Source organism: Dipodomys ordii, unplaced genomic scaffold (assembly GCF_000151885.1).
Source record: "Dipodomys ordii isolate 6190 unplaced genomic scaffold, Dord_2.0 Scaffold45, whole genome shotgun sequence".
In the NCBI taxonomy this organism is placed as follows: Eukaryota; Metazoa; Chordata; class Mammalia; order Rodentia; family Heteromyidae; genus Dipodomys; species Dipodomys ordii.
This window is the reverse complement of record NW_012267261.1, coordinates 2,124,963-2,138,637: the sequence shown is the minus strand read 5'-3', so window position 1 is coordinate 2,138,637 and position 13,675 is coordinate 2,124,963. Positions and strand designations below refer to the sequence as shown.

The 13,675-nt window shown below is 35.5% G+C and overlaps 1 protein-coding gene across 13 annotated transcripts in view; it reads right to left on the bottom strand.

Moving 5' to 3' along the window:
- Window positions 1-13,675, bottom strand: part of Tp63 (tumor protein p63) — a 211,459-nt gene that overhangs the window by 10,631 nt on the left and 187,153 nt on the right. For 7 of the 13 annotated variants that reach the window (XM_013019339.1, XM_013019343.1, XM_013019340.1 and 4 more), the window contains one exon: window positions 11,419-11,555. In XM_013019339.1, the coding sequence (XP_012874793.1) occupies window positions 11,419-11,555 (137 nt within the window). Of the gene's footprint in view, window positions 1-4,022; window positions 5,481-11,418; window positions 11,556-13,675 lie in introns of those variants that run through there. The other 6 variants (XM_013019345.1, XM_013019348.1, XM_013019349.1 and 3 more) reach the window with 3 other exon arrangements.

The following is a 13,675-nucleotide window of genomic DNA, read 5'->3' as shown; positions in this document are numbered from 1 at the left end:
TGTGTGTGTGTGTGTGTGTGTGTGTGTGTGTGTGTGTATGTGTGTGTGTTCATGTGCATATATATACATATATATATATACATATACATATATATATATATATATATATATGGCATTCTATGACTCCATCAGAAAGAATGACACCTTCCCATTTGTTAGGAAATGGAAAGACTTGGAAAAAATTATATTAAGTGGAGCAAGCCATACTTAAAGAAACATAGGTCCCATGGTTTCTTTTATCTGCAATAACTAGTATATGTCTAGGACAAGCAGAAGAGGTCAAAAGCGATGTATGTATGACCATATAACCTGATGCTAAATGAAATGAACCCCAAAATAGGGACACAAGAGGTTTTATCTTTGTTGCTGTTCTTTGTAATGTACCTATAATGTACTACATGATTTTTTTGTTTCTTTGTATGTTCTTCCCCCATGGTACAACCCCTGATGTCACTGTATTTGATTCTGGTGTCCTGTATCTTGTATATACATTTTTCTAATTTGGGGAGGGGAAGGGAAATAGCAAAATGCTGAAACAAGGATACAGGTGGACCCATTGTAACAATGAGATGTACAAGACACTATGTTGATAATGAACTTTGTAGGGGGGGTGCGGAGGGGAGGGAGGAGGTTGGTAGGTGGGAAGGGAAGGGATGGTAGGGGGAAAACAAAAAAACAAAGGAGGGTGTAACAATGCTCAATAGGAAATGTACTCATTACCTTACTCATGTAACTGTAACCCCTCTGTAAAGTATCTTTACAATAACTATAACTATAACTATATATATATAAATTAGTGGAATCATGGAATCTTCCATTCCAAACTACTGCAGAGCCAAGAGTTCATGTGAACAACAGTTATTTGCTTTCATGAATTAGCATGACCATGTAAAAGGAACAATCTAATAAATCCATTGCATTTTATAATCAGTACTTTTAATGGAGATGTATATCCATTTTTTTCTTTAGCCTTCCCCAACTACATTCATACATCCAAATGTATATAAATATGTGTTCATGTAATAAAACTTCCTGATTAAAAAGTATTTCATATTACTTAGCTCTCTTTCATTTCTGTTCTGAGTGATTGTGAGATTTTTACCATGGAATAGTGGTCCTGCCAGTCAGGGAAATGCAGAAATTACCACTATTATGAAGATGAGTAAATATGAGTTTGTATGTAAAACATGGTGCCTGAGGCAGATGGGCTGATGATAGAAGCAGGTCTCCTAACACCCAACCCAAGCATTTTTTAAAGTTTTGTCCTGTGATACCTACTCAGAAATAAAGTGATGACAGGCAAAAGCTTATAGAATTGAAGAAATGGGTTAAGTGGTGAGAGAAACATAGGAGATAAATTAGGCAAGAAGCAAGCAAGGAATAGAGTAAAGGGTATCATTCTAGCTCCTACTAAGTATTTCAGAATCCACTCCTTCCACATGTAGGAGGCTGGTGGAGAGTCAGCACATTCTGATTAACTGATGAAATCCTTATTGCAGTATAAAAGGAAAGCACAGGGCAAGGCAGCAAAGAGGTGCATTGCTAGGGGCTGTTTCTTTAAATCATTGCCCGTTACAAAGTACCCAAGATGCCTTGTAACTAGTATTCTTAGTGTAAGTTGAACCTCTCCATAAAGATTTAGAGATCTACACCTGCCTTTCTACTTCTCCTAAATCCATTGAATATATTCAAGAGTTTATGGAAAGAGTAATCTGAATTTTTAATGACCACAGGAAAATAAAAGTTTATTTCTCACTTTCTCTGCACCCTGAGTTGTAGTTAAAAAAAAAAAGAAAGCAAAGTAACACCTTCTGCATCCTATTACAACTTCCTTCCTCTTGAGGCCATACATTTTTTATTGTTTTATTAGTTCCTTTATTATTTGTTATCATAATTCACTTAATTTGAGGAAAGTAGGCTTGAAACTATGTACTCTATGTTAAAGAAGATGAAAATGGTCAAAGGAATGGAAGGTAAACAATTGAGGAATATAGGGAGACATGGATGTGGATTCTTAATTTGGCCAAATGAAGAAAAAAAATTGAGAATAAAATCAGAAAAGATCTGAAATTGTGAACACATCCATGATGTAATTTTTAGATACAATACAAGGAAGGAGACCAGAGTAGTTGGTTTAGTATCAAGTTCCCATCAAATGAAATGAAGGATCTGATCATCTTTATGCATACAGTTTATTAGTTGCCTAAGTCCATAGCCAATGTAAAGGCCAGTTTTATTCCTCCCTATGAAGTGTTACTAGAATTTTTGTGGCTTTCAGTCTAACTAAGATATAGAAAGGCATATATTCTATATCTTTAATTTTGAAAGAAAAATATATGTAATGCCAGTTATTGACTCTATAGATTGCTAAGAGTAAAAAAAAAATCAGACTTTTAGAGCTAGGTGGATTTCAGATCATCAGGTTTAGAAATCAGATTTCCTGATTCCAGCTCTACTATCTATGTGATGAGATTCATGTGGTAAGGTATGTGTTCTAATAAGGCACAATTATCCTTTTAATTTGCCAAAGAGGCCTAGAATTCTGCTAGATTCATTTGAGTTAAATGTTCCATTGCTAGTTTAAAAGGCAACAGTCTAATAGAATTTGGAAAGATGCTTGGAAAATTTGACTTCATCAAACCATTTTGGAATGCAGAATTTGAGAAGGTAAAGGATTAGCAAGGGGAGAGCAGAATTACCCTGCTATTAGGAAGATCATAAAAGGGGGTAATGAAGACACATAAAATATGAGGAAAGAATTGAAACTCTTCTAAATATTTCCCAGTGCTGTCTTATTTGTGACCTTTCCAGCTGAGTAATATTGAGTCCAAAGACTCAAGGTCATCACTGACTCTCTGGTAGGTCAACGAAGTTTTAAAATATTCTATTATTTTAAATGTGTGTATTTATACAAAATTTACTATAAACACATCAAAAAGTTATATAAGAATCTGCTGAAAGAAAATAAAAACCTTGAAAGCAAGAGTTAATGTTAAAAACTAAACTTAGCTGAGCACTGGTGGCTCACGCCTATAATCCTATCTACTCAGTAGGCTGAGATCTGAGAATCATGGTTCAAAGCCAGCCCGAGTCCATGAGACTCTTATCTCCAATAAACCACTAGAAAACAGGAAGTGGCACCGTGGCTCAAGCGGTAGAGTGCTCAACTTGAGCTGAAGAGCGTGGGGATAGTGCCCAAGCCCAGAGTTCAAGCCCCATGAACAACAACAAAAAAAAACAACTAAACTAAATTTACCAATTATTTGAAATATTTATGAATTGGTTTATCCAACCAAAAACCCTTGGCAAATGTAATAAGACCATCTCATTTTACTAATATTTTTTCATCAAATATAAAGTTTTTATTGCTTATCTAAATACAATACTGAAGTTATTTCATTTAGAACAATTTCTTTTGAAGTTTTAATAATCAGTCAAAATATAGTGTGGGTATGTATGATATATTATATAGGCATGTAGCCATACTTAAATATCATGTATATGTTTATACATACATACATACACATGTATATGTGTGTGCATATATATAGCAAGGAACATATGTATGTACATATATGTATATATATTATGTGTGTGTATGCGTGTGTGTGTGTACATGGCAAGAATTCTCTCCACATCCCCACTAGAGATTTCTGGCCAAGCAATTTCTACCAAAGTATTTACTAAATATAGATTTAATTTAAATTTGTTTTAGTAGATTTCACAATTTAAGATACAATTTGGGGGTTGTTCAGTGACATCAATACCACTTTGGTGTTTTGGGATGCAACAAAATGGTATTTTAAGTTAGTTTAGACATTGTAATTCATTTTTCATATTGATGACCTTGATACAAAGTCTCCCAAACAAAAGCAACAACTAGTAACAGAAGAAATGTAAACAGAACCCAAACTGAATGTTCTATTGCTCCTGTTCTTAAATCAATACAATACTTCAAGCACTTGTATAGACATATTCTTGTATTTAAGGGGAAATAAAAGCAAGAGAAACAGAAACCAAAACTTTGAGATAAACCAAGATGCAAAAGTTTATTGAAAATTAAAATCACACATCCATAAAACAACAGCCTCAATAACAAGAAATCATTGTCCTGGTGACAGAGAATGAAGTGCTGGTGATCTGGTGTGGGAAGATGGGGGAGAGGCAGGATTTTTAAGCCTTTACATTATTATTATAAAGTGTTTTTAAAATGGAAAGAAACAGAGATTCTGTAAACTCTTTGGGTTAGAAATAAAAAGGAAAACAAAAGTCATTTATTTTTTCTATCTATAATTTCTAGTCCAGGGGAATTGATATTACCATGTGTCTGCTTAGAAGTCACTTAATTACAACCTAATTCTCCAGGATAAATGTACTAAACAGTATCATAATCTGGCTGGTTTTATGTTAGGCAAAAGAGATGGCCTAGAGCTCCAATTAAACAAATGAACCATAGATTTGGTGAGAGAACTTTGAACTACTTTGGGGGTCTTTAACAATGGTAAATTAGTATGTAGGGAATTACTAGTGGGTTGGCTTTATCTTTCTATTTACACCACAAAATTAGTTTCCCTGCTTTGGGATCTACACAACAGTTTTGGGCACAGAACTCTAAGGTTTCATATGTAAATAAGACTGCTATATCAGACATTAATATTTGGTAGCAGAGATAGGATTTGACAGCATTAATTAACTTCTACCTATATATGAAGAGAGGATTCTAATAATGCAGGTTCTGTAAAAGAAGAAAAGAATGCCCCCCAAATACTAGCTAGTTATAGTAAATACCACTCTGCCCAGCAGTACATTTGACATCTTAGTTTTCACTACTTGCAGTATTACTGCATGACCAGCATCTAAAGAGTCTGACTGATTCTCAGTCAACTACAATTTATAACAATTAATAGACATTAACTTGTTTTTTCTCCTTTTCAAAAAAAGACATCTTAAGTTTGAGACCTGCTCAAAAGCTTCATTATGAGTTTTAGAAATACAACAGAAAGCAACAGAAGAGGAGTCTTATAAACATTGTAATACCCTTTCCCCACCTGATCCCCTCCCTCCCAGGAAACAACAAAAAGCTCACAAACATACACAACAGTGGTTCCTGTCCAACCAATGCTGGATCTAAGGGTACAAAATCTGCAGCAAGCATACTTTCTTGTAAAGTTTTGAGTCCCTTCAAAAGATTCTTTCTCACTAGTGGCTGTGTGCCTTTGAGCAGTTGGGTCTCTGAGCCAAAATGTCTTCAAGTTCTATTTATGAGAGCTGGGTATAAACACACTCACACACACACACACACACACACACACACACACACACGGAAACATAATGACCTCACACACTCAAATACAGAAATGGGGTTCTATGGGTACACTGACTGGTTTGGGGGGTTGGAATGTCTAAAGAAGATGTCAGATTGTTTCGGAGTTTCTCTCCGGGGCTCCACAAGCTCATTCCTGAAGCAGGCTGAAAGGAGACTGCAGAGAGGAACCAGAGAAAAGAGAAGATGAAGGCTTAGGGCTCCATATATTCACATCAAATGAATATAGAAACATATTCCTCACACCTTCATGATCATAGTGTAGAGAGAAACAAATGCCCAAGAAACTATTTTCGTTCCTTCCTTTTTATCCTCTTTTATGATAGAAATCTTCTCAAGAACCAGAAGAAAAAGAAGTGGGATAAGGCAGTAGTAGTTAACCAGAATCACTGGAGGAAATTTGTTTTGTTTTGTTTTAATTTTACTTCTCCTGATCCCTTCTGAGATCAAGTTATGGCTCTGGTCTATCTGTCTGTCTGTCTGTCTGTCTGTCTGTCTAAATAAGTTCACTAAGGTGAATCATTTGGGGATTATGGAGACAAGGTAAGTGGAGATGCCTAGCACAGGGTTTGGCAAAAGGTTTTCTAGACTCAATTAATTGAAAAAAAAAGGAATGCAGAAACAAGAATAAACCTCCATCTTGTGAAAAATGTCATCTGTCCAATTATTATACCTCATTACTCTTTTGTTTAGTCAAAATATGAAGTATGAAGAAATATGATCTTATCAGTATGGGGGCTGTGTCATCATGTATTTGTAAAGAACTATTAATGAGCATTTTGTATGTGCCCAGATTGAGGTGGATAAATATCTTAATCCCTGCAGTCACAAACTTGGCCTATAAATGCATATATCAAACTCATAAAAGCAACTTTTGCATAATTAAGAAATCAATTATACCATAACTATGTCAGGAACAAGCCCTGTTATTTGGCTAAAGGTTGTGCAACCCTAAGAACTATTTGGGAACTGTTTCCCAGACTGGCTTTTTGAATTGTGTATTTGTTTATTCCTTTCAAGGAACAAGCCGTGTTTACTTGTTTTGCAATTCAATAAACCAGCAAGAATTTGTAGGTTCTTAACAAAATACTCCAGAATACATATTAGAAGGAAAATACATTATTCCCAACTAAAAAACAAAAAAAAAAACTTTCTTAACTTTTTCAGGTACTAACATTGGGGCCTTTTTCTTGTAGCAAGGATTAGCAATATGCACAGATCAAACTAATGCTCTAGCTATGGTCCCAGTATATTGATAGATCACAAGCATTCAAACTTTAAGACCTAGAACCAATATCAGATCAGTGATGAGTTATGCGAATATAGAGAAATAATTGAATTTGAGTTTAGAGTTTTTCTTTATGCCAATTTAGGGATAATAAATCTCAGTCTTGAAAATGTCATAACAGATATGGGAGATTCAAAAATTACATGGTTTAAGCTATGAAAAAACATGCGAATTTTTATGACAACTCTAGGCTGGAATCCAATGAAATTGTCAATGCTTTTATTATTATTATTATCACTACTACTGCTGCTACTATTGTTATTTTTAATCTGCAGAGCTGGCATGTTCAAATATTCTGGAAATGTGGAGAACATCTCCTTCAATTTAGACATAATAGCATTATCAATTTAGATAGTTTGGATATTTGTGTTTTCTTCTGTGTCCTGTATTAATAATGTTGAAAATACTTCTTGCTTGTTCCTTAGCTAAATGAAGCTGAGGAACAAATAACAGCTTTCTTGAAGATAATCATAGCCAAGAGTTCTTTTTTCCCTTTCTTGTACTGGTCCTGGAGGCTTGAATTCAGGGCCTGGGCACTGTCTGAGAGCTTTTGTACCCAAACACTTGAGCCACAGCTCTAATTAGACTTTATATGATAATTTACTAGAGATGAATTTCACAGACTTTTCTGCCTGGGCTGGCTTCAAATTGAGATTCTCAGATCTCAGCCTTCTGAATAAGTAGGCTCACAGGTGTGAACCTGTAAAGATACTAAGAAAATTTTCTGGTAGCAAGAAAGAAACTGCACTACATCAGAGTGTAACTAAGTCATGTTGTTTGAAAACAGAATGGAAGCCAAGAAGGAGGGTAAGCTACACTAAAAATTTTAAATAAAAAATTGAAATAGTACAGGTTGAAACATAAAAGTCAAAGACTGCTAAATAGTTACCAACTAACTTCAGTAGAGCTGTATTAAGAGCCACTATTCCTTGAAAATAGAAAGATAGGAATTTAGAGTAAAAAATGGGTCTAAAATATCCTCTTATTTGATTCTGGCTTCTACAAACATAGCAGCCTATGTTTTTAACCAATGTGGGCATGTTAATGAAAATACTATAATGATTTAATTTATAGCAATTCAGCATGAAATTTGTCTTCCATAAAGTCTACGTTCATGAAGGTAATTGTGAAGAAACTTAAAAAGAAAAAGCATGCACAAATGCACAGCAAGCTGAGAAAAACCAACATGTTGGGAATCTAACAGAAGTGATTAAACTAGAAATACTTAACTGTTGCCATATAGAAAGTATATTCTTTCTCACCAATTTTCCCTCTACTGTGAAAAACTATACAACTGATTTCTTACCATCCTACAATTGGTGATATATTTTGGAAGGGCAATCATAGGCTATTAGGTGTTTCCTACATTGATTTACCCTTTTCCAATCATGACCAAGAAATTCCATTTATATTTTTTCTTTATCTAGTCATTCTTGCTTTTCTGAGAGATCTGCATACATTTTTTTAATTGGGGGAAAAAGCTTAGTTGATGAACAGAACGATGGGGGAATGTATATAGCTGCATGTCAATGTTTGGAGATTCATGTGTATATATAATATTGCAAAGGTGTAATTAGACTAAATATCTATACTCTGCAATGATTTTTCACTCTGTTAGATTTCCATGCACGAGTTATCACAATTGTGAGATGTAAACACAAAACATGCATAGGATTTTTTTAGTTTCTAGAGAACTATGAAGCTAATTCCTCACTATTTATCTCTGCCCATCTATATAAAGGATTGAAAATATATTCCTAAAAATCTTTTGGTTTGTATCACAAGCAGAATTTTTAGAATAATTTTCTTCTCTGCTAGAGTAGTTTTTTTTTTTACAAAATATAGATACATGAAAATTCTTTTAGAGTAATGCAAGCCAATTAGACAACAAATACTGGCTAATTTATGAGGACATTAGGCTATATAGTTCCCTGTATACTCCGTGAACAAGCATCAATAGCATATGCCCAATGAATGATGTTTGTTATTTCTCCCAGATTGTACTCTCAGATTCTAGAGTAATTTATATTAGTTATTTTCAATTGTCTTCACTTATACAATACTAAGAATAAATTCTAGAGCATTCTAACAATTCTAAGAGTTTTATGTGTTTAGAATTGGCCACTAAATTGTAAATTAAGGGAAGGTAAGCATTCCATCTTTCCCAGCTCTCTCAGAAAGTCAATTATTGTAGAAAGTCAAATACTGCAATAATAAACAAGGGAATTATGTCATCAACTATATTTTGTATCTGGATAAGACTGCCTCAATCCCTAAGATAGAAAAATTTCTGTTAAAGGCAGTTGTGATTTTTGTTAGCAGCATGTCACTTAAAATCTCACTTCAGGATTTCTCTTCTTTTAATAACTCTCTATCTCAGAATCTACATATTAGCTTCTGAGGGCATGGACCAAACAAAAGCTGTACATTAAGCAAAGAGAGAAGAGCCATTTATTTATCTACAAAGAATCTTGTGTTTAGTGGCATGGCTCAAATCCCATCCATAAATCAACATGGATTTAAATTTTTTTAATTGGGAAGGGCTATTCAAAGGAGAACATTTCATGACATGTGAACATGATATAATATTCAAGTGTCAGTGTCCATAAATAAAGTCTGATTGTAACAGCCCCTTTCATCATTTTTTACAATGTAATCTACTGTTACTTTTCATTTACACCACATAACTGAGATTATCTGAATGAAAAAGTCTAAAACATTTATTGCCTCTGTTTTACAGAAAAATAGTATTTACCAACCCCTGTGCTACATAGTCAGACTCTTTACTGCCAACTGGAAAAGATCAGAAACAGAATGACAAAACTAATTCAGCACAATATGCTACTGTGCAATTCTCCTGGAGTCATTTTGGCTGAGTTGAGCTTTTCCACAGTGAACCAAAGTTAATCTGGGAGTGTTGCCTAGTTCCATGACATGCAATAACTCTCCTCAGGGAAAACTCTTAGCCGCTTTAGGTCTGTCAGTGCTGCTCCAGGTCTCTGTTGCTTTGATCTTCCTTGTATAATTTTTATAAGAACTAAGTCAATTTTGTACTTGAATATATTAACATACTTTTCCATCGAATACTCCAAAGAATCCATCTGATTGGCTATAGAAATCCTGTCAGCAACTAAGAGTTCTGATTCTCTTCTGCAATACTCTATGTCCTCAAGGACTCACACAATGAAACATTTTGATCAGCTTTATGTACAAAACCATTTATCTCTAAATTGCCAAACTTCCATGCTAAAAGCAAATGGTGAAATTCCTTCCAGCTTTTAAGGGTCTTAAATGTTCAAATAGCTTACCGTCTTTTGAAGAGAGCATGCTTATTAATCATTCCTCTGCTGCTCATGTGCAGTACCTTCACAGGTATGTAGAAATGAACCCTGACTAAGGCAGACACATCCCAGCCTCCTCAATCACATTTGTCTTGTCTTAAAATTTTTGAACAAAGATCCATTTCATTACAGTTTCTATAACTACCTCCCAATAATAGCCAATAACAGCAGAACAGAACCTTTATTTATTGTCCATTTGCCTTTCTTTTGCAAAGTATCATCTCTGCTCAGGCAAGATAGTTTGTTACTTCATTTCTTTCTGCTTAAATGTTAAATGCTAGCCTACACTGTGGCTCAAATTTGTCATCCCAGCTACTTGGGAGGAAGAGATGAAGAGAATTGCAGATCAAGGCCAGACTAGGTGAAAAGTTAGGGGGAACCTAGATCAACAAATATGCCACACAGGACAGTATGCATTTATAACCACAGCTATGCAAATACATAAGTAAGAGGATTGTGGACTCAAGTCAATCCCTATCAAAAACATGAAACACTAACTGAAATAAGTTTAAAAAAAATAAAGGACTGGGGTATGGATCAAATGAAAGCGTGTCTGCTTAGCAAGTGCAAGGCCCGAGTTCAAAACTTGGTATTGTCAATCAGTAGCTGATTTATTCTGTGCTAAGTTTTTACAGTAGTCAGCAAAACTTTTAGCACACATACAGCGTCCTAATTAGACTAACAGTGGTGATTCTTAACCACTAAAGGTAAGTATAAACAAAGCCCTCATTGGCCAATCTCTCATCCTTTCATAAGAGCTATTCTCTCTTGTTAGTCATAAAACAATTAACATCATCAGAGATCCAAGAGCAAAGGATAAACTCAATATGCAAATATGTTATATGCATATGTTAATATGGTTGCAAAATCTCTCCAATGTATATAAAAATGTATTGCTCCAAGACAATCCAGAGTTAGGATATTAAGACTTGGCAAGACAATATGACTTTGACCTTCTGCCTTCAGACATGTTCTCAATGACTATTCCATAGGTTGCAGAATACTTTTCAACAAACCAGGCCAGACTGAGCTACATATCAAAGACCTGCTTCAAACATAATATACATACACTAATAACATGAAGAATTCTTTTCAATAAAGCAAGCAAGTCCTAATGCAGTAAAACCTTCTTTCCCCAGTCTATAGTAGTGTCCCAAAGTAGATTATATACATTCCAGGAGATGTACATGACAGTGTATCCAAATGAGGGAAAGGTTTCTGTTTCTAAATATACACGTTATTATTAGAATTGGCTGTTAGTAAATGTTAGTGCGAGTCTTTGAATCCATTTTATAGTACAGGTGAAATTCTCTATATATAGAATAGTAAGCAGCACTCCTGCTGAATCTATAGTGAACTACTGTCTAGTAACAGCCACTTCTCCACTGCCCATCAACCACCCTCTTGCTTATACAAATAAGAAATCACCCTGTTCATGCCTTCTGAAATGACACAATGACACTCACTGTTTCTGAAGTAAGTGCTGGTGCTGCTGCTGTTGCTGCTGCCTGTAGGTTTCAATTGTGTGCTGAGGAAGATACTGCATGAGCTCCAGGGATTCTTTGATCTTCAACAGCATCTCATAAGTCTCACGGCCTCTCACCTAGGCAAGAGAGCAGAAGGAAGAACTCAGAACTGGTGAAAGTCAGTCAGTCAGTCAGTCCTCAGCATTCATAAATTCTGCCTTTGTAAACTGGCCTGCTTGCACACACATATTTGTGAGATGAAGATCAACATTCCTGACACTTCCGCAGTCATTTAACAGATGTGAACTACAATGAACAGTTGAGTCACCTAAACATGTTCTCAGTTCAGGGTGAGGGGAGAGGTGTTCTGCTTTCTTGTTTCAATACTTAGCTGTGAATATGTGTAGTTTTCACAGTCTTCTAGTACCACATTGTTTGGTGAGAGATTTTGTTGTTTAAAATAGATCCCAAATATAATGCTCAAGTACCCATTCATGTCCCTATGGCCATGCTGTGCCTTATGGAAAAAACTTTTATTAGCTCATCTTCATCTAAGAGTTGTTGGCTGTAACTTCAGTGTTAAATGAATCAACAGGAGATAGTGTAGGTGTCTTTTTAAAGAAAAATAGGTTACAGAGTGATACAGTGATTGGTGGGAGAAATATGGGAATGGGAGACTCACAGGAACCTAATCCTATGTTTATCCCAGGAGCAATGACTCATTCCTTATGCAACTGTGTAAGACATAACTACAATGAAAAAGGACCATCAAGTGTAACTATTTCTGAAAGGACAAAAGTTTTCAGTATGAAAATAAAAGTCTTCAAACATGCTTGCTTTTAAAGAGAGTCTCCTGGAAGCTTTCAAAAGAAAAGATAAGGGCCAGGCTTGAAATGGGGCAAGCAGTATTCAGGAAATTAGGTAGGCCCTGGGAGGGAGTACACATTTCAATTTTGGACTCCAGACACCTTTACCGACCTTACTCAATCCCTGCCCTAAGCACAAGAGACAAAAAACTGCCAGAAACAAAAAAAAAATGTTGACTTACTTTTTCTTGTGTTAGGTGAACAAGCCTTAGAAAGGAATGTTACTCCACTCATCCCAGACCTGGACTCCCTTCTCTGAGATCTTTTGGTTTCTAACATTATTCCTTCTGGTGTGAGTGCTTTGCTCTAGTGAGGCATTGATTTCATGATATTATAAGGCTCTGTGTCCTTAGCCAAAAGCAAACAAGTTCTTTGATGGTAAGAATTGGGTCCCCCTGTCGCTAATTTGTATGAGTCCAGGTTCTCTGTCACTCAACAAGAGCATACTAAAAACTTACAGGTTCCCACCCCCACCTTTTACTTTGTTGGCCTAAGTTTTCACTAATCTTTTTTTTTAATTTTACATTTATTTATTTATTTACAGTGAAAATACTGTACAGAGGGGTTACAATTACATGGGCAAGATAATGAGTACATTTCTTATCAAGCATTGTAGCCTCCTCCTTTGTTTCCCCTTCTCATCCAGTTTTCACTAATCTTAATATGTAACTCGTTACAAGTAATTCCTTCATCAGCACTGAAATCTGGCTAAAATTTCACATATCTCTCATCCCATTTTATCATTCAACAACATATACTAGTCTTTCAGAGTATGAGGATATCGGAATAATAATGTTTTACTTAGAGGTCACAAGTCAGTTCCTCACATGTGCCCTGAAAAACAAGAAACTGAGAAATGAGCTGATTGGATATCTGACTGACAGGTAGACAGGCAACTTATTTCCCTAAAGGCCAGGGTCCAAGGAAGGAGAGGAGGGGGCGTGGCACGCTCAACACTGTTGAGTTGCTTTAGGTCCAGTCCACGTAGAGAGGTAGCCCAGTCATTTTCCCTAGGCCTGCCTACCAGTGTCTCCATTCAGTTTAGATGGCATTAGGGCTAAAATGGTCACCCAAATTTTGCCACTCTCAATGGTAATGACCTCAGGAAATAAGGATTCAATAAACTGCAACCATAATCTAATAATAATGTCCTTATTAGTGACCCAGAGAGGCAATAACTGTCATTGTAGGTATAAGTGATATCCTTACATAGTAAGTCTTACATTATATTCCTCTCACTATTCACATATGAATGATGATTCTGCCTTGTTTAGCCTAAAAGAAAACAAAATTCCCAACTCACAGAAATGATTTATGACTAAGGTGGCTGAAGTGTTCCTTACCTGGGGTTGATGATTATGCAACACTGTCTACTTGTATCAAGTTATAAT